The sequence below is a fragment of the Tiliqua scincoides genome, chromosome 11 (assembly GCF_035046505.1).
Source record: "Tiliqua scincoides isolate rTilSci1 chromosome 11, rTilSci1.hap2, whole genome shotgun sequence".
Taxonomy (NCBI): Eukaryota; Metazoa; Chordata; class Lepidosauria; order Squamata; family Scincidae; genus Tiliqua; species Tiliqua scincoides.
Window position 1 is genome coordinate 2,088,960 of NC_089831.1, and position 27,687 is coordinate 2,116,646.

The following is a 27,687-nucleotide window of genomic DNA, read 5'->3' on the forward strand; positions in this document are numbered from 1 at the left end:
GGAGCTCCTCACAATCACTTCTGGTCTTCACCACTCGGAAAAGTTTGTTGTCGTCCGCAAACTTTGCCACCTCACTGCTCAACCCTGTCTCCAGGTCATTTATGAAGAGGTTGAAAAGCACCGGTCCCAGGACAGATCCTTGGGGTACACCGCTTTTCACCTCTCTTCATTGTGAAAATTGCCCATTGACACCCACTCTCTGTTTCCTGGTCTTCAACCAGATCTCAATCCAGGTTAGGACCTGCCCTCTAATTCCCTGACTGGAGTTTTCTCAGTAGCCTTTGGTGAGGGACCATGTCAAACACCTTCTGAAAGTCCAGATACATAATGTCCACGGGTTCTCCTGCATCCACATGCCTGTTGACATTTTCAAAGAATTCTAAAATGTTCATGAGGCAAGACTTACCCTTACAGAAGCCAGGCTGATTCTCCCTCAGCAAGGCCTGTTCGTCTATGTGTTTTGAGATTCCATCTTTGATGAGGCATTCCACCATCTTACCTGGTATAGATGTTAGGCTGACCGGCCTATAGTTTCCCGGGTCCCCCCCCCTTTCCCTTTTTAAAGATAGGCGTGACATTTGCTATCCTCCAATCCTCTGGCACCGTGGCCGTTTCGAGGGACTAGTTGCATATTTTAGTCAAGAGATCGGCTACTTCATTCTTCAATTCCTTAATAACTCTTGGGTGGATGCCATCAGGGCCCGGTGACTTATTGATCTTAATCAATTAGGTCTGAAACTTCTTCTCTTTTAACCTCTTAGGCAGAAGAGCCTCCTACTGCTGTTTGATGCATCAAATGATGGTCTCCCTGCCAGGTGGCAGCTGTCCAGGATTCCTATACCTACCATCAGACACCATCTCAAGTACCACCAGTGATACTTACCACTGGTTGAGAAATACTGTTCTAAGTATTTTAATTGGTTGTTAGCCGCCTTGGGTGCCGTTTGGGGAGAAAGGCAGGGTAAGAAAATGAAGGCAGGCAGGCAGGCTTTGACTGGCACACGAACTGGAGTTCCTTTCTTTTTTGCGCTCCCAGTGAAAGCAATCCCTAGAAATCAGGAGAGATCCAGATTCATGGAGCAGCTCTGAGTGGCAGCAGCATGTTCAGCCCCTTCCCAAAAGGCGGCAGTACATAGACAAGCAAACGGGTTTGCTAGAGGAGGTTTCATTTCCTGGGATGGGTTCAGTCCCCCCTCCCAGTTATCAAACTGTTCCAGAATTGACATATAATCTAAAGCAGTAGTTCTCACATGTTTAGCACCAGGACCCACTTGTTTAGAATGAGAATCTGTCAGGACCCACCAGCAGTTATGTTGGGACCGGAAGTGACATCATCAAGGAGGGAAATTTTTAACAATCCTAGGCTGCAATCCTATCCACATTTAACCAGGGAGATGCAGGTCTCTTGTTATCTGGTGTGCTCCCTGGGGCATTTGGTGGGCTGCTGTGAGATACAGGAAGCTGGACTAGATGGGACTATGGCCTGATCCAGTGGGGCTCTTCTTATGTTCTTAGCAGTAAGTTCATCTACTATCGTTGTTTAAAGCATATACAGAGTAGCCTGTTCAATGTACAAGTCTGTAACAGTTCCCCAAATGCAATTGCATACCATGGTAGCATCAAGTCTAATATACTAAAAATAAAATATTGAAATGAATGGGGACCCACCTGAAATAGGCTTGCGACCCACCTAGTGGGTCCCAACCCACAGTTTGAGAAGCACTGATCTAAAGATTTCACAGCTGGTACTATTAGTGTTGCAGCAAGAACTGGGCCCTGGTCTAGGCAGATTTTCATTTCTCAACATTTCGCTCACAATTGTGGTGGGCACTTCCAAAGGACTAGAGGTGAGAACTGTTCATCTCACCCTAAAGCAACTGACAATAACTGTCCGCTGACCTTGCTCATTGTGTGTTCCTTAAAGGACCACACACTTTCTTTCTGCAACCAGGTTTTCTTGCTCCCAATTCCTGGATCCCAGCATTTCTAAGGGCTGGTAGCCAAGCATCGCTGATGCTCAGTCTTCTTCTTGTTCATATTGTTAGCAATGGTTATCTTGTCATGTCCCTCTGTTCCAGGATTGGACCAGTTGGACTGTCAGTCTAGCCTTTTCCTAGCTTTCCAACCTGCCAGGTGCACCCATGGAAGAGCAGCCCCCTGGCTCAGGGGGGCAGGGCTAGGAGACCCTTCCTGCTAAAAGCGGAACTGGCAAAGTATAGAGGGGTTTCACCACAGAGGAACCATGGGACAGAATACGGGCATAGAGAGCATTACACACAACAGCTGATTTACCTTTTCAATTGGAATTTAGTCATTTGCTGCTGCAAGTGGAGGCAAAGCACAACTGCTTTGATTGCTTTGGATCAGCAGGGAGATTCGAGGCTGCAGTTTAGTGAGATTTGAAGCCTGGTTTACACGTGCAGCAGAATGAGGTGCAGAATGGATTGTTCCATTCTCAACTGCAGGTAGGGGAATCACCTGCCACTTTGCACACCAAACTCCAGGTAGAAAGCTCACCCAACAAGGACCTAGTTAGGATGCTACTAGGGCAGCTTTCACATGTATCAGTTTGGTTTTCTGTGGGAGAACAGTCTGCAAGATAGCATCCACCTGCAACATGTTGTAAGGGCCAGCCAACCCATGAGGCCAACTGAAGATTTGGGGATAGAACTGCTCTCCTGGTGGGCCTGTTACAGCCCTCAAAAATAGATAATTATGCATAATGCTTGCCTTTGGCAAATTTTACACCTTCAGAATTCTTCACCTATGGTTTTGAAAGCCAAATAAAAATGGAAAAGGGCAATGCAGATCAGGGTCTGGTACAGAGTATAGCAGCTACCATTATAGCAGCTACCTAATATATATATTAGGAGTTACTGCTCATTAGGGTCATAAGCAACTGGGATGGGGGAGAAGAGATGAGAGTATGATATACAAGACACAGTTGTTCACATATTTTATTTAATATGGTAAACCACCATTATTGTTCAGACACTACAGACACTGACCTTCCATGTCACAAAAAATAACTGTTCTTCTGTTCTGCTCAGAAGTTTCCAGCCTTTGTACTTGGAAAGTCATGGCTACCGCTTACTGTCCAGCACACCTGTCTAAAAGCAAATGACCTTGCTTAGTTTACTGATGGTCATCCATCCATTTCACAATTATCCACCTTGATATTACTTAGTGCAAGAAGGTGGGCAGGAAACATGTGAATCACACAATGGAAAAATTTTAGTGCCGATCAAAGAGCACTGCACAGGGCAGTGAATAGGGGAAAAAACAATTCCAGCCATGATGAAGTACATGAGAGTCTAGGACAGGGGTCTCCAAGCTTTTCGGCCAGAGGGCTGCATCAAATATCTGGCATGGTGTGGAGGACCAGAAAAAAAAATTAAATATAAAATTTAAATAAATAAGAGATGGAACTTAGATGAGTGAATAAATGAATGACAGCCCAATCCTATCCACACTTTCCTGGGAGTAAGCCCCATTGACTCTGATGGGGCTTACTTCTGAGTAGACTTGCCTAGGATTGGGCTGTGAACGGGCTCATTCATTCAACCTCTCTGGCCCTCAGAAGACCCTCCAGACACAATCAAAGCACAGTTCTGGTCATGTTCAGTTGAGTGGAACAGAGGCTTTCAGGGGACAAGAGGTTGGCTGTGGGCTGGAAAGAGGCTTGCTGTGGGCCGCATCTGGCCCCCGGGCCAGGGTTTGGAGACCCCTGGTCTAGGAAAAGCAGGGTGAACAGTCATGGGGGCTGGTAATGTTCAAGTTTAACATTTATAAAGTGCTTGACATTATCTTGACCTTGTCTTTACAAGAACCGGGGATGAGCTGTGACTTGGATGACTTGAACTCGAAAACACGTGTTTTTCGCAACTCGTATGGACTCGTCACATGTGTCAAGAACTTGGGCACTGACTCGGGGTTTCATCCACAAAGCTATTCGTACATTCTAAGACAGTGTTCTTCCACATTGGGGTGACAAGTTAGGGGAACCAAAATGGCTGCCAATCATGCCAAGTCATATTGTTGCAGTGGCAGGGTGCAATATGAGGGCAGAGGGTTGCATAGGAGCCAGTATTCCACACGTAGAAGTATTCGCACACTGCTTGCATACATGGGATTGTTGCTGAGCCTTGTTCCACTGTTAGATGTTGCTCTCTGCTGCATGCCATTCTCTGCTACACTGCAGTAGCCTGTCCAGCACTGATATAAAAGTTAAGGGGATATATTATCCTGATTAGTAAACTGTGCCAAGTTCAAAAAGAGCCAAGCCTTTGGGGGCAAGAAGTGAGTGGAGGCAGGGATGGGCAGACTGGGGAGAGGGATCAACAGTCGGATCCCAACCTCATATTTTATTATTGGGGTCATAGGATAAAAAAAGGTTGAAGACCACTGTGCCAAGCCAAGCCAAGCCAAGCTACAGAGGGTCAGGCAGTGAGGACGATGTGACTACATATCGCGTGCACACACACACCTTCTGGTGCACACACCATCCAAAGAAGGGGTGTTTCTTGCAGCACCCTGCAGCAGAGGGGCCCATCTTCGTCAATTAATGAAAACTCTCACCATTGTCTGAATTGGCAGAAGAAATCTAGGTACTTTATTTTTAGAAGATGTACAAAACAGGTATTTTCTCTGACAGCAGAGCAGCTGTTAAATACTGTGCCAAGAATTCAACACTTTAATAAAATGCTGACTTTAACACAAACACTTCAGGACACCTTGTTAATCAGAATGTTTCATTACTTAGGCTTTGCAGTCCCTATACTTAAGCCATTTCTGCCTAACATTGCATACACACAACAGGGACCAAAAGCGTACAACCTGTGGGCTGGGTAAAAAATGGGTTAACTACTAAAATTAGGAAAACAGGATAGCCTGCTCACCTGGGACACACATGGCATGCACAAATGTTGCAAATTTCACTTCCACTGATTGGCCTCATTTGCACATCATCTATATAAAGTTTGCATTCACATCCCCCCCCCCCCCGGGCTGTTTTGCTACCTGGTCAAGACTGTTTTGTTTAGACAGGCAGTTCATTCCCCTCAGGGAACAATGATTGTGAAAGTTGCTATTCAGGTTTCTGTGATAAATAATATTACAGTATTATATATATTTTTTTAATGGCTTTGTGTTTACTTTTACTTGTATGCTGCTTTGAGCATTTAATACTTATATGCTGCTTTTCCTTAATTATATTCTTGAACCACGGCTCATAGACTACAGGCTGCAAGGGAATTCTCATGCTCTCGAATCAGGAACTGGACAGCTATTAATTAACAGGGAGAAATGCCACTTAACTGGTGGACATTCTCCTGTATAAGCATCATTGAAACAAATTCTTCATTCAGAAAGCTTACATAAACAAAACTGCGCCAGCAGGTCAGTCCTGTTTGCCTTCTACATTGCTGCCCTTAATGGTACCCAATACAATACAACTTTGCTACAAATTATAGGAAGTCCACTTTCATACTTTTCTTCCTCACACCCTTCTCTCCCTCCCCCCAGAGAGAGCAGAAATTAGAGTATCCGCAAAGAACCGACTGTAGCCAAGCCAGGCAAATGAGGCCCAGTCTGCTTACAGCAACAGGCAAAATAAATATAAAATAAAATCCTGAGTTAGCAGCTAAGTCTGTTTAAGCCATTTCTGCCCAATGTTGCAAAAATGCAACAGGGGATCAAATGTGTACACCTGTGGGCTTGGATAGAAATGGGTTAAGGAAAATTCCAATCATATACATAAAACATCCCTGTGACCTTCTGCAGGGCTGGAGCTCCATGTACCACCACCCTGTCCTGTGGATATGGAAAGAGAAACCCTGCATGACTGACACAATGTCACCATCATTTTGCTGAAAAGTACATACAACTTCTGCTTCCACCCAGGGAACAGCCCACCCTACAGAAGGAGGTCCCAGGCTACAAAGGCAACATGAACAAGCCCCCGAAGTCAGACTGATCAACAAGGAAGGATCAAGTCAGCTTATCTGTTAGGGACATCATGGGATACTGTGCTTAAACATTATTAATTAGGAGAAGGTAATTCTTATACAAATTTTGTGTCAAACAGTAAATAGAAGCAACTTCTGCAACAGGCAACGCTTGTGTGTCCCAAAGAGGGCTTCAGAGGAAATGCATTTTGGAAGAGCAACACAATCTTTGTATAGAGACACTTAAGGATTTGTAGCCTCAAGAGCAGCTACAGGGTCTCATCTGCTCAGCAGACAGAAATTCACTCTTGCCTGGTTGGCTCTTACATGAATTTGAGCCGATGTCCTCCCTCCACTGTGAGGTTTCCTGTTAATAAGGCTTTTGATTGGGTCGTCTGTCTATTTTATACCTTCCAGGGTGTCGTTGGTAATGAGGATTGTGCCCTGGAAAGTTGGCTCCTTCGTAATGTGACAACTGCTGCTGGTACGGCGAGCACAGCACAGGCTCTTGCTTAGGTCTTACAGGATGATCCCATCTCTGACTGGAGATGTCAGCTGTAGGAGGATGCCAAGGACCACAAACTGACTGACTGTGGTCATAACATGTGATAAGGTTTGTGTTCTGATGGTGTCTTCTGAAAGAGAAGAGACAAGATTTCAGAGCTGAGCCAGACTGTCACCCCAGAGCTTGCAATATTTATTTATTTAAGAAATGTATATCCTGCCTTTCCCATGCCAAAGCAAATGCCCAATGCAGCTAACAAAGTTTTATAATCAAGTACAAAGTATAGCCACAGGTAGAAACATCAAATAATAAGGCATAAAAAACATTATATTTTCACATTACACAGTGCAGTGGTTCCCAATCTTTAGGAGACTGCAGACCACTTAGGCCAAAATTGGAATTGTTGGGGACCACATGCAATCTTCCACCCCCACACAAAAATACATTTAAATTTGTAATACAGGCAGCCCTCATTATCCATAGGGATAAGGAAAGCAGTAGGTATTTGAAACCTGCTGAGTTGAGGTCATCAGTCTAGAGCAGGGATCTCCAAACCTCGGCCCAGGGGCCAGATGCAGCCCGCAGCAAGCCTCTTTCCAGCCCACAGCCAAACTCTTGTCCTCTGAAAGGCTCTGGCCCACTCAACTGAACATGACCAGAACTGTGCTCTGATTGTGTCTGGAGGGTCTTCTGAGGGCCAGAGAGGTTGAATAAATGAGCCCATTCATTCATTTATTCACTCATCTATGTTCCATCTCTAATGTATTTATTTAAATTTTATATTTAAATTTTTTTTTTCCAGTCCTCCACACCACGACAGATATTTGATATGGTGCTCTGGCCAAAAAGTTTGTGGAGATCCCTGGTCTAGAGGCTTTTCTGAAGCCCACAGAGCCCGTGGGTGGACACGCATAGCTTCCACAGGCTTCAGAAGAGCCTCTGGCAGCAAGAGGAGCACAGCTCCCATTACCTCTGGAGGTTCTCGTTTGGCCCAAGCCACGGGTTCGGAGACCTGCAGATGAAGAATTCCGCAGGTATCAAACCTACAGATAATGTGGACTGTCTGTAATTAGGAAAGATTTATTAGAGATTTATTGTTTATAGAGAAGATTTGTGGTTTGCTGCTTTTGCTTCCAGCTCAGACGGTCTGTTTTCCGCCCTTTCTGGTGGTCCATGGGGGACTGCTTGCTCAGAGAGATGCTGGAAGTGATCAAAAGCAAATTTTTTTCCTGAGACCTCGCAGACCACTTCTCAGGGTCTCATGGACCACCTGTGGTCCATGAGATTTCCGCACTTGCCATACAACTTGTAATATCTTTTTTATTAAAAAAAACAACAGGGGAGATTATGAAAAGACTTTTGCCCCAGTGGTGAAGCATTCCACCATAAGATTGCTACTAAGAGTAGTTGCTTCTTGCCTAATGTGTGTCAAACACATAGATGTCTAGACTGCCTTTCTGCATGGTGACATCACAGAAGAAATGTATTATATACAACCACCGCCAGAGTTTTATAAACAGTAAAGGAGCGCATCTAGTGCGCAGATTCCAGAAAGGTCTGTGTGGTTTGAAACAAGCAGCTGGAGCCTGGAACAACAAATCGGGTAAGATGCCGGTACAAAAAGCGTTCAGATAAGAGTGGCGGATCAGCGGGAGCTAACTTTCAGCGAAGTTGCAGTGAACTTTGGGGGTTCCCGAAGAGACTGCGAAATAGATATGTTTTCATGTGCCTAAACAACTAAGGCACGCTTCGGTGCCAGGAAGACGGTACGAAGAGCTGAGAGCTTGAACGGGGGGGTCCTTAGAAACAGGCAATTTCAAGGATTTCTCTCTGTTTTGCTCTGCGCTGAAGCATATCTATCCCGGGAGCCATCTTTGAGAAGCTCGGAGAGCTGAAAACCTGTCCTCCCACGGCCTAGATACAACAACATCGCAGCGAAAAAAGCTATTAAGAGTGAGTGAACTTGGCTTGTTAAAAAGTTTTATTGAGAACTGTAAGTAAGAAGTCTGGAGGAGGAGGAGATAATTCAAGATTATTCACGCTGGCCGTTAGCCACCCAGGGGGGGAATAGGTGAATTGGTATTTCCCCTGCTGGAGTAAGTACAAGATTATATTTTTTTTAATGGTATGTACTGAAGAGAAATAAATAAGTAATCTTCAACGAAGGAAATAAAGTCTACCTTCATTTTCCCAGTAGAAAGCCTTTATTTAAGCCTGGACTCTGCTACTTTCGGTTTCGGTTTTTCAGCAAGAGGCTTGAATTTTTTTTTTTTTGGTCATTTAAAGGCATACTAACCTAATTTGATTGTGGATTTGATTGATTTTTTTTTTGATATAAAAATTTGGAAAGTAGCCCTGGATACAAAGTTAGAAAGTAGCCCTGCAGGAAGTGGCTCGAGTTGGTGTTGATAAAAATGGCTTTTGAAAATCTAAAAGATGATCGTGAAAGCCAGGCCTTGTTGGTGGACTTTCTGATGGATTTTAGAAGAGAAATGGAGCAACAAGTCAGAGAACTCTCTGAACAAATTGGGCAAATAAGCTCCTCCCTTGTAAACTCGCAGGAACAGATTATAAACAATAGAGAAGAAAAAAGAATGGATCAGATGTCGGGTGAGGTTAAAGAAGTGGAGTATTTTGAAATGGGACACGAGATGGAAGATGCACATGTCATAATAACTGAGAATCTTAAGGAAGAAAAAAGACAAAATGTTCAGAGAGCAAGCTGTCTCAAGAAGACGAAGAATTTGTGGATTGAATTCAAGAATAACAGAATGAAAAAGAAGAAAGAAAAACGGGGGGGGGACTTAAGAAGAAAAAGAAGAAAAAGAAGAAGTGGAAGAACCAGTAGGAGGACTAAGAGGGAACACCAATAAGATAGAGTACAAAGTAAACAATAAGAAGAAGGGCAAAATGGTTGAATAATAAATAGAATTTTTTTTTAAATATATTAAATTAAAATAGATGTAAATGAAAATTTGAAATATAAATATTGCGGAAATTAAGTGGTATTAAGATATAATATTTTATTAATTAGATTAAATTAAAGTGGATGAAAAGGGAATTTGGAATATAAGTATCGTGAAAATTAAAGTGGTAAATATATGAAATAAATTAGATGGAATTGCAATTTTGGAATATAAGTATTGTGGATAAGCGAAGTATAATATTATTGTAATTGGAGATATTTGTTTTTAGATGTGATATTAGAAATTAAGAATTAGATAAGAGATTGTATTTTAGAGGTTAGTTTAGTGGTAAGAAGAGTCTATAAGTAAAAATTTGAAGCCTTTTTTGATTGGATAGTAATGGAAAATGATGTATAATGTTATAAGAGATATTGAAAGAGGTAATACCATTGTAATCAGAGACTTCTTTTTTAGATGTTATATTAGAAATTAAGAATTAGATAGGAAAGATTTTATTTTAGAGACTAGTTTAGTGGTAAGAAGAGTATATAAGTAAAAGTTTGAACTGTTTTTTTTTTTATTATGATGGGATAGATAAGGTTAGAGGAAAAATATGGAATGTTAAAGTATTAACCAGTTGGGTTAAAGAATATGATAATTTTTGTATTGATTATTAATTTCATTTGGATTAATGTTTGTTGTAATCGATGGCCACCACCCTCGTGTGTAACCTATGTAGTCCTAGCCCTAAGTCTATCCAATTTTCCTTACCTGTATCTGTAATAAATAAATAAAGCATTATTAAAAAAAAAAAGAGTGGCGGATCAGCATCTGTATGCCAGTACAGAGACGGTAGATGATTTTATTTCTTCATTTATGTTCATGACATTACTTTGTTCTGAAAGTGGCAAGGATTATAAAAACATAGTATATCATCTAAAGAAAGGGGTAGAGATAAAGGAATTAGGAGACGCAAGCTATTATCGGAGCACATAAACTGAAAGGGATGGAGATGGAAGCTGTCTCCTTAGTCAAAGAACAAAAACATTGGACATAGTAGAAACGCTAGGACTGAAAGAAGCACACCCATTGGCAACACCTATCAAGACAAATTTTTCCCCACACAGGGAGAAAGTGAACTGTTGCCTAGTGTCTAGCCCTAGGTGGGGCACCTTCTACTCCAGGGGTGTCAGGGTCAATGGGGTCCATAAGGGGTCATGGCTGTCAGGCAAAGGGGACAGACCCCCCCTTTGAACATCCAGAACTATAGGCCTCAGACAGGCTATGGGGGAAGGGAGTTGCTTCACCCTTATCCTTCTCCCTGCTCATGGTTCCTTTTAGACTCACAGCCCAGCCAGCTTCCTTACCATCACTCTCCTTCATCCCTGGTCTGCGACTGCCTTATAAAGGTTCGCTGGTCCCCTCTGGATCCTCTCCGTCCTCTCTCCCTAGTATGATAAGGTCTGTCGCAGGATCCTGCCCCCTTTCTTGCTCCCTTCTGGCCCTCTAGAAACTTTCTGGAGCCCACGCAGGCGCAACACAACTACTCTCGGCATGAGGACCAACGGTTTGACCACTCACATGGGCTGAGGGCTCCCTCGGTTGCTTGCTGTTTCACACCTGTGAAGCAGCAGCAGAAGGAAAGGCCGGCCTTGCTTTGTGCAAGGCCTTTTATAGGCCTTGAGCTATCCTGAGACTTTCATTCATTCATATAAGTACCATCTCTAATACATTCATTTACGTCAATTTAAGTAAATTATTCAAATTTTAAATGTAAATTAATTCTTTTTTTCCTGGTCCCCAACACAGTGTCAGAGAGATGATGTTGCTCTCCTGTCAAAAATTTTGGACACCCCTGTGTTATACTGACAGACTGGGCTGAGGATAATTCAGGCCACTAAGTCTACTCGGGGACACTTGTTCACATACAGTGGTGGGGGAATCAGCAAGCAACAGTTGCTTGGTCCACAACAGAGGTAGAAAATATCTCCGTGTCTGAGGTTTGTAGAGAAGTTAAATGGACGTATCAGTTATTGAAGGATATTGGAATAGAAGAAAAGCCAATAGAGCTCAAAGAAGACAACCAGAGTTGTATAAGGCTGGCACAGTTCGAAGGTCATAATTCAAATCAAACACAGACATCAAATACCATTTTGTGCATGACATGCCCCAACAAGGATTTATTATTGCCCAACATAACCCATGGTGGCCAACATTACGACCAAACCTTTGCCAAAAGAATATTTTCTGAGTCTGCAAGAAAACCTAAGTCTAGTGGATTCCTGCATCTGTTGAGAAGGGGTGTTAGAAATAAGGGCAACATCGGCTGCAGAGAGTGACATAACATTCCATGGGCAGGACTGTTCTAAGAAGCAGTTAACCTGTCAATCATCTGTGACAGTTTAACTGTCTTTCTCCCATGGAATCTCCATGTCAGGGTCAGTCCTTGACATCTGGCAAGTTCCCCCCTCTCAGGCAGGCAGGTCAGGTTACAAAGTCTTCCTGAGGGGAGGGGCTCCCTCAATTCCCCAGACTGACCTTGCCTCTAGGCACAATAGGTTGGGTTTTTTCTTGGTCAGCTTACCTGTTGTTCCCCCCCCCCCGGGGTTTGGGCCCCTTCTTTTACCGTTAAAAGACTGCACCCATCCTACCTGAGCTCCCTTGACTGGCATCCGTGTTGGGGCAGAAAACAGGGTACAGCAGGGTCAGTCTACCCACCCTCATAGCCTGAAGTTTATTTAAAAAAAGACAGCAAACACAAAATAATGGTATGGTAGAAAATAAGAACAAAACATCCCTCACAGGTCCTCATTAGGTCCCTGAACTGGAGTGCAGTATGGTCCTAGTCTTTCTTGATTCAGAATGATGACATTTAGCTCGTCGGCGTTCATCTGGATAGCTTTTCAACACACTGGACTTCAAGGATGGATATCTACTTGAGCAAGTCCAAGACAGAACTGATCTGGGGAGGGGCTATTGAGGCTTTTGTAGTCTGGGGCAGGGGTGTCCAAAATTTTTGGCAGGAGGGCCACATTATCTCTCTGTCACTGTGTCAGGGGCCAGGATAAAAAAGGAATTAATTTACATTTAAAATCTGAATAAATTTACATAAATGAATATATTAGAGATGGAACTTATATGAGAGAATGAAGGTCTTGCAATAGCTCAATGCCTATAAAAGGCCTTACGCAAAGCAAGGCCGGCTTTTCCTTTTGCTGCTGCTTCACAGGTGTGAAATAGCAAGCAGCCGAGGGAGCCCTCAGCCCGCAGCTCACACGAGAGGTTGAACACTCACCCTCACGCTGAGAGCAGTTGCATCAGGCCAGCACGGGCTCCAGCAAGTATCTGGAGGTCCAGAAGCTCATTGGAGACTGGGGGCTCCCCGAGGGCCAGATTGGGAGTCCCAGAGGGCCACGAGTGGACCCCAGGCCAGGGTTTGAGCATCCCTGGTCTGGGGAATCGAGGGAGGCCCTCCCTCCAGGAAGACTTTGTAACCTGACCTGCCTGCCTGAGAGGAACTTCCCAGATATCAAGGACTGACCCTGCCATGGAGACCATTGAGAAGGGGAATTCACAGGTAAGTTCGAATCTCTCCATTACCTGAACTTCTAGAGACAGTCATGCTTTGTTGAGCTCTTTTCAACAGTTAGTACTCTCAAACCATGAGAGACCAACTACGTTATAGTTTATGCGTTCAAAACTGTTAGAATCTCTGATCCTAAACCAGACGATATACAAACAAGTATTTAGGAACTATAAGTGAAGTATTTGTTTGATCTTTAACCTCAGCCTCAGTTTTTATTCCTTATGTGCATCATTTTGTCTTAGTTCCGAGCAGCCTGATGGTAGTACATCATTATTGATCACAAGAGGCACTTGCTTCTCTCCGTGTCCCTGCGCTCCGCTTTTCAACCACTCCAACAATTATCCTTCTTGAAACTGATATAAATTCTCTGGCTTCCAGAGAACCCTCATAAGGTTCCATTTTCATTTCACCAGACTAAATTAGCTAGAAAAGAAAAAAGAAAAAAACCTTGGTGCTTCCCATGAGAACTGCTGCAGCTTTTGTGGATAATAGTCAAACACCTGAACACCAGAATGGTGGGCAGGACCAACATGCCCATTAATCCAGTCACATCCTGAACCTGCACGAGGATTCCTGTAAAGAGAGAGAGAGAAAAAAATCAAAGGAATCAGACGTTATATTTAAGGCAAGAACAAGCAGCCAAGGAGAGGCCATTAATACAATCCCTCAGCAAGTGGAGAGGTGACAAGTGATGTAGGATTTGGAAACTGTGTCCATTTCAAAACTGGGCATGTTTTATCAGGAACTGCAGCACACTGGTAGCCTCTGAAAGACTGGCCCATTGCATGCTAGAGAGAGAGCCCCAGCCGGCCTGACCAGAAAAAAAAACAGAAAGTTTCAGCAGTTGAAACATAAAAATCATAAAATATTTTTAATCGAACCAAACCAAGGAACTAGGAGAAAGGCAAAGGGAAAGGCATGGAAAAGGTAGCTACACAGGTAAGTAAGCAAAAAAAAAAACCCCTTCTTCACAGCAACAAACCTCCTCCTCCTCCCCAGGACCCAATAAGTCTCTCTGCTCCCTCTCTAACTCTCCCTGGTTGACCAACTGATTCCTCCAACTGCCAACTAGACAGGCTTCCCCTTTTAGAGGAGCTCTCTGAACATTCCAAAAGGCCCCACCCCCCACCCAACAGAACTATGGGAAAGGTTGCATCTCTTCTCCCCCCCCCCCCCCCGTTTTTACAGGTATTTCTATACCGCCTTTCTTGGTCGTCAGATTTCTCCTCAGACTTTCATTCAAGGCGGTTTACATAGCCAGGCTATACTAAATCATAGGGATTTTTACAATTGAAGAAGGATCTGGTATCACATTCTGGCCTCCATTTTCCTCCCACACAGGTTGACAGCGGCCAAAGAGCAGGTGGAATAACTCGGCTAGGCTAGGCTTGTCAGCTGCTTCAAGGTCTCGCCATTCACGGTGCCGGTCTGGCAACCTTCGGATGTTATCTTCAGGCAAACGGAGGCTCTACCCTCTAGACCAGACCTCCTGCCTTCCCCTAGAGCTCATGTGCACAAGTTATCTCTGGTATGCAGGATGTACTTGAGACCCACTCTTTAGCTGTGCATCAAGACAAGATGGAACTGTAAAGGTCGCAATGGCAAAGTGTCTGCCGGGCTTCAGAGCCCCCGGTTTAGTCTTAGCTTGAAACTCTGCCCATTTGATGGAAAACACCATAATTCCCCCACCGCAACTCACGCCTTCTTCGTACCAGCTAAAAAGGCATAACAGAGAAAGCATCTCACCTTTGGCCGGATCGTCCCTTAAGATCTTCAATATAGTTCTGCCTCTCAATCGAATGCCCTCTGCTTCTATTAAACACTGGGAGAAAACGAGCTTAGAGAGTCATTTGGGAGGACACTCCTTCCTTTGAGGCACTTGAAGCTGCTGCAGCAACCTGCCAGTACCTAAACAGTTAAGAGCAAATTCTCTACATGCTCCATAGGCACTGAAGCCATGCACTCAAATTCTGTTTCAGGGAACCTTCTGGTTTCAAAATGAAACCCACTGGCCTCTCCCACTGCTAGCAACATGCAGGAAATTCTAAAGGGGCCTGATACAGCAACTGTTACCCTGCGCATGCCAGATCTCATCTGATCTCGGAAGCTAAGCAGGGTCAGGCCTGGTCAGTACTTGGATGGGAGACCGTCTGGGAATCTTGGGTGCTGTAGGCTTATACCATAGTCTTTCAAGACTGAAGATTGCCAACCAATGTTCAAAAAGCATTCCACACTTACTCGGAATGACAGAGGCCCAACAAACACAACCAGCACCCTGCATAAATTGGACATGTTCCCTGCAATGCGCAGGATTTCTGGGTGAATTGCACAGAAGAACTGATCTGGAAATGGTTCCCTAAAAAACAAGCAACTGAGAAACACTGCATTATAGAAGCCCCTCCAACAACTTTGAAAGGTGATTAGTATTGCCTCTGTATGACAAATTTGACAGGAGTATGTGCACCAGGACAGCTGCAGTTTGTATTAAGTCACTGAGCAAGTTTACGCCTGAAATGGCGCATTAAGCCTAGTCGTTTCCGACTCTAGGTGCGGTGCTCATCTGTTTCTAAGTCGAAGAGCCGGTGTCGTCTGTAGATATTCTGTGGTCATGACTAAATGCCTAAGCACACGGAACACAGTTACCCTCCCACTGAGGTGGTGCCTATTTATCTACTTGCATTTTTACATGCTTTCAACTGCTAGGTTGGCAGGAGTTGGCAAGCGACAGCAGCTCACACCACCACGCAGATTTGAACTGCCAATCTTGCAGTCAACAGGCTTATCGACTCAGCAGTTTAACCCATTGAGCCACCGTGTCCCTTACTTTAGCTGACACAGAATGATGCCAAACACATTTCCTTCTTGAAGTCAGAGATCTTTTTTTTTAATGGAATCAAATTTCCCCACCCTACAACTACCCACTGAAAAAAAGGGTGCAACACTTACATTCTATGGCCCAATTTGGATCCATTCCTTCAACATCAATTAGATACCTTAACACAACAGCAAGATAAGATTGTTGTAGAAAAACAGAATATTTATAAGAACAAAGGACAATATGAGGATTTTTAAGGCAAATGATATATGAAACACTCAGAAAGTATCTCTCAGATTGATATATAATCTAAGGCTTTCATGGCCAGTACTATTAGTGTTGCGGTAAGAACTGTTTGGGCTTATTGGCCATGATCTATGCTAGCAGTTACAAGTGCCGCCACCCAGGGAGGTATGTGGGGCAGTGGCAAGAAATAGGGCCTTCTCAGTAGTGGCACCAACACTACGGAATTCCCTCCCCCTTGATTTACAAACTGCTCCCTCTCTTGAAACTTTCCAGTTTCAAGCCTTTTTAGACAAGGCTTCTGAGTTCCCACGTTTTAACATCTGGTTACAGGCTTGGGTCCTTTTAGAAACTGTTGCTGTTTGCTCTTTTTACACCTTTTTATCTGATTGCTGTTTTTAAGATGTTTGTTGTAAATATGTTTTTACATATTTTTTTAAAATCATGTTTTTAATTGTGTTTTTAACCATGGTTGTAAGCTGCCTTGGGTCCCTTTATAAATAAAGTAAGTAAGTAAGTAAATAAATAAATAAATAAATGCAAAGGCTTCCCCAGAGCAGATGGCACTTACCATTCCACAGGGAGCTGTGACAAAGTGCCTCTATTCACCCCCATTCCTCCTCACGTCTAGCTGCTTCTGCCCTGATATCTGGGTACAAAGCTTGCTGGGACACTGGAAGTCGCTGGATGCAAGGAGGAATGGGGGCAAACCGAGGCTCTTTGTTGTGGCTCCCCCACAGAACAGTAATCACAGTTCATGCGGGGGAGGGCTTTGGAAGGGTGTCTAATCTGGCCTGCGGGCAGGAGTCTGGAGGGCCCTGGACTTTGCAGATTTTCATTTCCCAACATTTTGCCCACAATTATGTGGGCATTTCCAAAGGACTAGAGGTGAGAACTGTTCGTCTCACCCCAAAGCAAAAGACAGTAACTGTCCACTGATCTTGCTCACCGTGTGTTCCTTAAAGGACTATGCGCTTTCTTTCAGCAACCCAGTTCTTTTCCTGTTCCAAATTCCTGGATCCCAGCATTTCTAAGGGCTGGTAGCCAAGCATCGCTGATGCTCAAAGTCTCCTCCTTCCTGTTTGTATTGTTATGGTGTTTTTGTATCTCTTTCGCTTCCCTGTAAATTTGAGTGTGGTACTGGGTAGTTGTAGAGAATATTTGTGTGTGTTGGAAATTCATCCTAAAGCCTGTCTATCCCATGTGTTCAACCACAACCGATTCAATCAACCTTAATAACCGCCTTGCATCTTGAGAAATCTTGAGTAAGGTGGTATAAAAATCCCTTAAATTAAATAAAAACAGGTGTGCACTTCTTAATCTTCTGGCCAGGGACAGGTTATATATGCAACAGCCACTGCTGGTCAGGTCGTATCCCCCCAAGCCTCCGAAGCGGAGGAAACCGGATGTTGCGTCTCTTGCGCGATTTGGGCATTCTGTGCCTTGTAGAGACTCTGGGAGATTCAAAAAGCGTTCACAGTGAGCAGAGCGGAGTTCCCTCTTGCCTTCGGAGGTTTTGCATAGTGTCAAGTTTATCTGCATCCCCGTTATTAAGCAGCACATGACTGAAAATAAATTTGTCACATTTGAATTTACAGTATCCTGGGGTGAGTACTACACACTATCTCACCTCTAGTCCTTTGAAAATGTCCATCATAGTTGTGGAAGAAATGTCCATCATAGGAAATGAAAATCTTCATACAGACCATAGCCAAGAAGCCAGAACGTTTCTTACTGCAACACTAGTCCTCAGTTTACTGTGAACCAACAGGAAGGTGGGCAAAATGTATTTTCTTAAGCTACTTCTATAGTTTTTCATGTTCATACTGACTTTATTCCATTATTTTATAGTCTTAGTTCTGCCTTCTTAGTTCTCCTGGCTTGGTTTTTGGGCTATTTTGCAAGATGTGAAATATATAATTAATGCTTGTTATTTTTACTTTTTCAATTTTTGTACAGCTGCTATTCTGATTTTATGAATTTTGTAAGCTGCCTTTCGTGCCCCGTAATCAATGGGCAGAGGGGTATAAATACATATTCCATAGCAGTAAACAAAACAAAAAACTTCAAGGCAAGGAAAGCAACATTTGAAACTTCCTAAGAGGGAGGGCTGTCTTATGCTCTTGCAGTGAAAAGTCTTGTTACCTTAAAACAGTGATTTTCAACCTTTTTCATCTTGCGGCAAGGCACTAAAATGGTCAAGGCACACCATCAGCTTTTTGACAAGTGACAAAGCTCACATCCCCCAATGGTCCTATTGATAAATGACTTTCTTCCAAATTCCCGTGGCACACCTGGGGACCATTCGTGGCACATCAGTGTGCCATGGCACAGTGGTTGAAAATGGCTGCCTTAAAAGGTTAACAAACTTATTGTAACAAACAGACTTTCAACAGCCTTATCTGTATTTACTTGAAAACAGAGTTCAGCTACTTGGCTAGAGAATTGCTAAAGTAAAGGTGCTTCGCTAGGTTAGAAAAGCATTTAATAAAGTTTGCTTAACACTTCCAGTTTCTGAAAACATCCACATTCCTCTCATCTCTGTCATCCCCATTCAAAGGAACTCAGAAGCCACAAAGGATAATACCAAGAACGGTCCACCAGCAGCTCAGGAACTGGTTTCATGATCCTTGATAACATGGCCCAAGCCAAAATTCAGAGCTCTGCCTCCCATGACAAGGGATAGTTCATCATTAACCTCTGCTAACTGGGTAAGAGGAGCTTTTTCAAGTGGGTGCTCCTCTTTTATTTAGCAGGGGGAAAGTAACTGGCTCTCCTCATCCCAGCAGTATCTTTTCTATTGGCTGACTGCTGATGTTCTCTTGCATCTTTTTAGATTGTGAGACCTTTTGGGATAGGGAGTCATTAGTTATTTCATTTCCTCTGTAAACCGCCTTGTGAACTTTTCACTGAAAATACTGTTAACAATGGTAATCATCATCATCATCATCACCATCAGCTCTCCAGCATTTATCAAGCAATACCCCCAAGTCACATAATAACTCAATGCTTCTAATAGACAGATAAACTTTATATAGTTACCTATGACTGTGGCCTCAAACCTTTCAGAATTCAGGAGTCCACTTAAAGGCTCAGCCAGCAATAAGAGACCCTTTTCATATTTTTCCAAATTCACTACTCTCCCTCTTCCCTTTCTCTTAATAAAAATATTAGAGCAACATAAAAACAACAGGGATGCTGGTACAACCCACCTTAGATCAAGCTGGCATCCCATTTTGGTTGAAGACAAGTGGACTAATACATGCAAAGAAACTCATTTTATAACCACATACGGTTTTAGTACAGGAGGATTTCCTGACTGTTCAACAGGGACTCCTGTGTAGCAAGTGTGCAGTTCTCTTTTGAATCATGCATAAACTCTCTTGAATCAGACAGCTGACCAGCAGTTGTTTCCAGGACAACTTACCGGCAAACAAGATAACCCGTTCGATTCAGGCCATGCGTGCAATGGACACCAATAAGTTTGTCTAGGGGACAAGAAAGGTGCATAATGGGTTTTGTGCTCTGGTGCCAAGACAAATCTTTGTCAACTTGCTTGTAACACAAGAATATCCAACAAAGCCAAATTTCTCTACAGGTTTTTTAAAAGGACACAAAGAATAAAGTTATTTGTAAGATGATACCAGGCTTGTATATTCCACAGGAGGATCATGCACAGAGGTCATTCCTTGGCAAAACACAAACTAATGCAGGGTGAAGCCTTGCAGGAGAAAAATAAATAAATATATAACTGTTCAAAATCATCAAAAGCAGTCACTTAACTGTGGGCAGACCTGTTCAATGATAGCAAGAATTGCCCTTTGCTGCTCCCAGAGTTCTTCCTTCCCTTCCCAATACAAAGTTTAAGATTGAAAGATCCTTGGGGCAGGAGCCTGTTTGCTTACAACAAGGATAGGGACAGTGCTGCATTGACAGCCAAAGGCCAAGCGTTCACAGAAAGTAACCTAGCAGAACTCAATTTAACAAGGAGTGGCCAGCATTAGCAGCAGCCATGTTCATAACTGCTCTTATATACAGGGGGATGGGACGGGAGAAGGACAGACCTCAAGTCAAGTCTGACCATGCTCACCATTATGTTGGTTCTCCAACAGGAACTTCGCCACGGCATTTTTGAATTTAGAAATTGTTTTTTTACTTGGCACTTCATGTCCGACAGTCAAAATCTTACAATATTGCAATGTGGCTGGTAGCTCCTGCAAAGAAACATTGAACAAACATTAAGCAAAGCCACTGTGAGGAACCATTCCCAAGTTTAGCTGTGGAAGAGAACAAATCCAAATTGTGATGTTCACCTTACAAATCCCATTGTTTACAAGCCTTCCTTTCTGCTTAGAATGCTGTGGAGCAAAGGGACTTCGAACAGGAGCCCAACTACTTCACTGTCATCTCTTCTTCAGGTTGACTGAAGGCCTAAGTAGCCAAGAATGGAATTCCTCCTTGGCTGAAGAATTTTCCCAGAGAATCTTTGTCTGTTTTACACCCCTTGTCTGGCCCTGCCCATTCCTAAAGCCAACTCAAACAGTAGAGGTCAATAACTGGAGGTCAGTCACTGCAGGTCAGTGACTGAATCACATCATAGTTCTGTGACTCTAGTGATTCATCTGGTTGAGTTGCAGTGGCTGAATAAGCTTTGCACTAAGCTTTGTAGGTCAATCTCACACAGCTGCATCATATAAACACCACCAAAACTGACTTGATGTTCAAATCTTTTAGAACAGTGATTTTCAACTGGTGTGCTGCAGGAGTTTGGAGTGCAGCGTTGTAAAAGCTGAAAAACTCTTCTGGGTTCTGCCGCTCTGTTTCTAGGGCAACTGTCTGTAGCTGCTCTACAAACATAGCTGAAGAACCCAGAAGAGTCCCTTGGAAGTGACATCACAAAAGAAAAGACTATAGAAGCCAATATGCTGCGAGAATCAAAACACTGAAAATTGCTGTCTTAGAAACTTGCTATGTGTGAAGCCCTAAAAGCAACCCTGGTCTTCCCAGCAGTGAACTTGCACTACAGGGCTGACAAATATCATGCCACGAGGAAGGGTTCTATGTCAGAAAGCTGAAAGAACACATATCAAAGAGCTCTACCCATTCTGACCCAAAATACATGCCATCTGTAAGCTGAGCCCCACACTCAGCTTACTTATTCTTTTGGAAGCAACACACACAGCTTTGTATACAGTCCTGAGCAACACAAATGCATTTTTCAAAAAAAATGAGAAGCAGGCAGCGTTTCCTTGTGAAGATCACTGCTAAGGACTCAATCCTTCAAGGCAAATTCGGTAAGCGGAGCAGATAAACTGACCGTTGGTTCATAATAGCGAGTGGTGTACGTCAAATCAATAATCAAGCCAAGTTCTTCCTGCTGCTCTCTGACTTGGTTAACGAGATCCAGAGGAGAGAAGCGCTCCTTTGGGGAAAGTCTCCATTCAAAGCTCTGAAAACAAGAGACATGACTCAGTTTTCTGTTCTAGGTAGCTGTTATTAGCTAGATTCCATGACACAGCAGGAGGCTGAAGTACAGGACACTGAAGACCCCTTCCACGATTTTATAGCCAAGCACAACATTGTTACATTTGTATACCCTTGTATTTCTTGAATACATCACACAGTTGGAGAAGTTTCTACAACCAGAAACACTCAAAGCACACAGCTGGCAAATTACCTAGAAAGGAAAACATCTGATCCCTATAGGGAACTTACTATTTCAGGCTGGCAATCCATAAGAACCCTTTCATAAGAACCCAATCCATAAGATGTCCACCCTTTCAGCAGGACACAGACCAAGAAAGTTTGCTTTGAATCTTGTGAATGCAAGCCTACCCACAACTGCCCCACACAAATGAAAACAAGGCCTCTGGATGATCTCACAATGCAAACAGAAGAGGAATAAACAAGATGCCTAAATCATCCAGAGAACTTGTCAGAAAGTTTTTCACATCCAAAAATTAAAAAGGTTGATAGGAAGCCTAACCTAAGAAAGAGATAGGGAGTTACCAATGCTGAATATGATCATCGGTTAGGCTACACAAAGCAAAGCAGACATGCAGAGCTTCCCCAAGTGTTCTTCAGGCACACATCCACCCTGTGACCCAATGTTGTGGGTCACAGGCATAGCTTTGGCCTGCAGCCTCCATCATGCCCTCCAAACACGGTCTTGCTTATATTCCCTTCTCCCACATACACAGAGATAAAAATACACACAGAAGTTACACCAGCTGACATTCTACAAAACCCACCAGCTTCCCTGTTCCTGGCAAAATCAAGGCTGTATCTGGTTATGCTAGACAAGTTCATTTTACACTGCCAATACCAACTCCTACAAGGGCACCAATAAAATAAAACATGAAATGGAAAACACTGAAGTAACCATTATCTACCACACTATACCTACCTCCTTAAGAGGAACTTTAAACGCAATAAAGCGTGTGCCAGGTATTCTTTTTCCAAGAGGCAAGTAATGGATCCATCTAGAAAAGAGAGTTTACAATTTAGTTCTTTAGAAATACGATAACATTAGGAAGGAGGGGGAATTCGTTGATGCAGGAAAAGAGGGTCTCTGGACCAAAGCCATGCATGATCACATGAACTAGACAGATCATGAGGTATGTTTTACAAATGGAACCTCAACAGGTTACAGATTGACTTTTTGCCAACAGTTATGACACTGAAATGAACAATGTTAGGGCTGATAGGCCGCCGACAAATAAAGCTGTTCTCACCTAATGTTTCACTTACTACTTTGGTAGGCATTCTCAGAGGACAAAGCTACACCTAGTAGCTCTCCAAACTATCCAGTATAACTGATGTAACTGATGTTCTCATCTTAAAGTCCCACATACCTATTGTTCTATCACAATTCTTAAAGTCCCAGATACTTGTATTTTTGAGTGCTGGGAACAATGAGTCATTTGCACTCAACATCACCCTTCTGCTCAGGTTGATCTGATGTTTATAAATCTCTATAAATCTGAGTGTGAAAATGACTGGGAGTGGACAATGCCTGTGTTCACTTAAAATCCATTCTGTGCCCAGTCTCAACTACGTGCTCCACAATGGCAAATTTTGCTGAGCCTTGAAGGCCCAATAGGTATTCCATGCAGGAAACTGAGAGCGCAATACATCCCCATCAGTAACACAGGGCTTCTCAAACTAGGGTGTTGCGACACCCCAGCCTGAGGGCCCTGGACTGTTTCCTCTTAAGGGAGGGGGCAGGGGGAAGGCAGCGACGATCCAGGGCTGCGAGGACTGGTATTTATTTACCAGTCCCTGTTGCAGCCTTCTGGGGGTGTGGGAAGCCCTGTGCGACCGCCCACAGGGCTCCCCAGCCATCAGAAAACAAAAGTGGAGCGATCGTGCTCCACTTCCAGTTTTGTGCAGCCAGAGTGCGGTCCACTTTCACCATCTGGAGAGTGGGGAGCCCTGCAGACAGTCATGCAGGGCTTCCCGTACCCCTGGGAGGTTGCAGCAGGGGCTGGTAAGTAAATGCCAGTCCTTGCAGTCCGTTTAGTGACACGATCCTGGGGATCATGTCACTGCCTTCCCCCCACCCCCACTGCCTTCCCTGCTCCCCTGCAAGGACTTACTGCGGTCCTCAAACTCCCTGAGAATTTGAGAACAGCATGCTTAACAGATCTCAAAATGCAGAACAACCTGTTTCAAGAGTTCAAGCCTTTCTCCCCTAAATTAGAAATGTGACAGACTGTATTGGGATTCTGTTGGAAAAGGTAAACATCAGGCCAATTTATAAACACACCATCAAAGTACGACAGGCTCTGTGACCGGCTAAGGATACAAGATATCCTCTCTCTATGGCAAGAGTACATGGGGTCCCATGTAGTTGTGAACAGGACTGGCACCACCATGAGGAATTTAAATACAAGGACAACAAAACATGAGAGGTACTGCCAGTTACAAGCTGAAAAATCAGCCCTGCAGAGCATGTAGCTGAGACTGGAAACAGAATAAATTTTAGGCCATTTCTGCCCAACATTGCATCTACACAACAGGGATCAAATGTGTACACCTGTGGGCTGGGCAGAAATGGGTCTAAAGCAAACACAGACGTTTTTAATTTCTATGTCATAAATACCAGCCATGAATGCCACAGCATTTATATCACAGAGAGTTATGAACACTGAACATCGAAAAGCCTATTAACAAAGGAAAAAAAAGAATGTCAAGTCAGTTTAAGATTCAGCAGAACTAGAATGCACTTTGAGAAATCACAGATTGGTCTGAGGGCAGCAAACAGTTTTCAGCCTGCACGGGAGAATGTTGGGTTTCTTTGGTACACAATTTTGTAGCTCTGTAAAGGACATTAGCAGCTCTTCCATTCTCACAGAAAACAAAAAGGGAAAAGGGCAAAGCTCATCACCTCTGAGCTAAACTGTGCCCTGCTGCCCTCACAGAGAAGCAGCAACACTGCAAGGAGAGGACAAACCCCTCCCTTATACAGTCTGCTAAATAGCAGAAAACAACTGTAAGTCCTTCGGACATTTCTCGACAGAGAAAGGCAGGATGGAAGTATTTAAAGAAGTACAACCTCCACTTCTGGGTGTGGGTGGCAAGTGGACACACTCTTAGCCTGCATATGAAAAAACTGGTTAGTGTGGCAAGCCTTTAATTAACAGAGCTGCATTTTTTTAACCACCTGCTGAGTGCCAGGTTGCCATTCTTGGTTTTCCTGCTGTGTTTCTCCATTTCAGTTACAGCCCCCTCTTCTTCTACCATGAAACACAAAGTCACACGCATGTGGGGTACATACGAATGCAAGAACACCAGAAAAATCCTGCTGGATCAGGCCCATCTAGTCCAACTTCGTGCATCACACAGTGGCCCACCAGATGCTGCTGGGACTGTTCAGGACAACACAACACCCGAATCCAGTGTGTTCTCAGTGGGTCACGAGCCAATTCCAGGTGGGTCCCCACTCATTTCAATGTTTTATTTTTAGACTTGTTGCTACTCAATGATGCTACTGCATTGGGGACATGCTACAGATCTGTACTTTTAACAGGCTATTATGCCCATGTTTTTAACAACTATAGTAAATTGGGTTTACTCCTGGGTAAGTGTGCCTAGGAGTGCAGCCTAGGATTCCTGCTTGATGATGTCACTACCCAGTGGCATAGCTGGAGGGGGTGGAGCACCTGGCCTGGCAGGGAGCTTCAGCGTGACAGGCAAGCAGCCCTTCCTTTTGGAGCCATTCCCAGTGGGGAGGGCAAAACGGAACTGGAGGGGAGACAGGGGAGGGAGAAAGCCATATGGCTCCATTTTGCCCCCCCCCCGAGAATGGCTCCAAAGTGTGGGGCCGCTTGCCCGCCACACTGAGGCTCCCCGCCAGGCCAGGTGCTCTGCCCCTCTCCAGCTACGCCACCGTCACTCCCAGTCATGACATCACTTCTGGTGGGTCCTGCCAGATTCTCCTTCTAGAAAGTGGGTCCCGGTGCCGACAGCGTGAGAACTGCAGGGCTCATCCCTGGCAGACGACGCTCAGAGACTGCACCTTCTGGAACCAGGAGGCCGCACAGACCCACCAGGGCTTGTGAAGTGTGGCAGGCCATCTTGTGGCAGGGAGTTCCACAGACCTGGAGACAGAACCTGGGACGCGCCACCTGTGCCGGGCCTCCCAGCAATCTCAGGGGCTGTCCTCAGGGCTGGTGCTGAGGCTCCCTCTTGGCAGGCCAGGCCAGCAGGGTGGGCGAGCGGCCCCTCCCTTCGGAGCCATTCCCGGCGCGGGGGGGAGGCAAAACGGAGCCGTACGGGGGAATGGCTCCGAAGGAAGGGGCCGCTCGCCCACCCTGCTGGCTCCCTGCCAGCTGAGTGCTTCGCCCCCCCCCCACGCGACCAGACCAGACCAGGCCAGGCCAGGCCTCACCTGTCCGGCAGGGAGGTCTTGCTCTTGCTCATGCTGGCGGCGGCGGCAGCCCACACCTGAAGCCCCCGACGCCCGTTCGGCCGTCCTCCCTCCGAGCCGGCTCCTTCCCAGTCACACGCCCTCACGCACGGCACATACCGATGACGACACCACGCTCCGCGTCACCACAGACGAGCGGCTGTCTAGAGTGGCTGCGAGTGCCTCTTCCCGGCAGCGACCCCTGCTGGCTGGAGGGCCGCCGGGCTGGAGGCGAGACACGCACTGAGTCGGGGCAGACCTGAGGACATGTGTCTCTACCTGGTCTGTGAAACCCCCTGCCACTGGGTGTGTGATGGTGCCTGGCCTGGGTGCCTTCAGAGGGGGTTGGGACAGTTTATGGTGGGAAGGTCCATCCGAGGGTACAAGCTGTAGTGGGTAAGTGCAGTCTCTTGGTTTCAGAAGTAGTCTGTGGAACTCCTTGCCACTGGATGCGGTGACGGAGCCTGGCGTGGATGCGCTTCACAGGGGATTGGACACACTGACGGAGGAAAAGTTCATTGCAGGTTACCAGTCTGTGGATAACCTGATAATCTGATAACTGATAACCTGATAACCTGATAACTGATAACCAGTCTGTGGATAACCTGATAACCTTGCCACTGGATGTGGTGACGGCGCCTGCCTTTCAAAGGGATTGGACAGACTAAGAACATAAGAACAGCCCCACTGGATCAGGCCATAGGCCCATCTAGTCCAGCTTCCTGTATCTCACAGCGGCCCACCAAATGCCCCAGGGAGCACACCAGCTAAAAAGAGATCTCATTCTGGTGCCCTCCCTTGCATCTGGCATTCTGACATAGCCCATTTCTAAAATCAGGAGGTTGTACATGCACATCATGGCTTGTAACCCGTAATGGATTTATCCTCCAGAAACTTGTCCAATCCCCTTTTAAAGGCATCCAGGCCAGGCGCCATCACCAGATCCTGTGGCAAGGAGTTCCACAGACCAACCACACACTGAGTAAAGAAATATTTTCTTTTGTCTGTTCTAACTCTCCCAACACTCAATTTTAGTGGATGTCCCCTGGTTCTGGTGTTATGTGAGAGTGTAAAGAGCATCTCTCTATCCACTCTGAAGAAAGGTCCATCGCAGGTTGCAAGCCCTGATGGGTCTGTGCAGCCTCCTGGTTCTGGAATTTGATTGACTCAGAATGCTGGATGCAAGGGGTGGAAACAGGATGCTGGTATTTTGCTGCCTTGTGTGCCCCCTGAAGCATCTGTCGGGCCCACGTGAGACACAGGAAGCTGGACCAGATGGGCCTTTGGCCTCATCCAGCAGGGCTCTTCTTATGCTCTTACTCGCATAAAAAGAAAAGTCTGCGGCAGAGGACTTGCAGCCCCATACCCAAGTTGGCTGTGTTCACGTGACACTACAACAGGGGTGCCCAAACCCTGGCCCGGGGGCCACTTGCAGCCCTCGGGGGCTCCCAATCAGGCCCTCAGGGAGCCCCCAGTCTCCAATGAGCCTCCAATGTGATGAGACTTACTGGAGCCCATGCTGGCCTGAGAACACAACTGTTCTCAGCAAGAGGACGACTGTTTGACCTCTCACCTGAGCTGTAGGACAAGGGCTCCCTCAGCTACTTGCTGTTTCACATCTGTGATGCAGCAGTGGCAGGGAAGGAAAAGGTGGCCTTGCTTTGTGCAAGGCTTTTTATAGGCCTTGAGCTACTGCAAGACATTCTTTCATTCATATAAGTTCTATCTCAAGTATATTCATTTATGAAAATTTATTCAAGTTTTCCCCCCCCACCCC

The 27,687-nt window shown here is 44.9% G+C and overlaps 1 protein-coding gene across 3 annotated transcripts; it reads right to left on the bottom strand.

The window, feature by feature from the left end:
- Nucleotides 1–2,981: 2,981 nt before the first annotated feature.
- On the bottom strand, nt 2,982–26,007 carry DUSP11 (dual specificity phosphatase 11). Of its 3 annotated transcripts, none has more exons than XM_066639401.1 (10): nt 25,893–26,007; nt 22,407–22,482; nt 21,318–21,449; nt 20,091–20,214; nt 19,428–19,488; nt 15,889–15,935; nt 14,689–14,764; nt 13,390–13,515; nt 6,356–6,580; nt 2,982–3,110 (listed from the first exon to the last, which is right to left on the bottom strand). In XM_066639401.1, the coding sequence occupies exons 1-10, from the start codon at nt 25,922–25,924 to the stop codon at nt 3,047–3,049; spliced, it is 963 nt and encodes a 320-aa protein (XP_066495498.1). In that variant the 5' UTR covers nt 25,925–26,007; the 3' UTR covers nt 2,982–3,046. The 3 variants fall into 3 exon arrangements, with proteins under 3 accessions (XP_066495498.1, XP_066495500.1, XP_066495499.1); XM_066639403.1 differs by lacking the exon at nt 2,982–3,110 and adding an exon at nt 3,117–4,215; XM_066639402.1 differs by lacking the exon at nt 2,982–3,110 and having other exon boundaries at nt 4,996–6,580.
- Nucleotides 26,008–27,687: the final 1,680 nt, after the last annotated feature.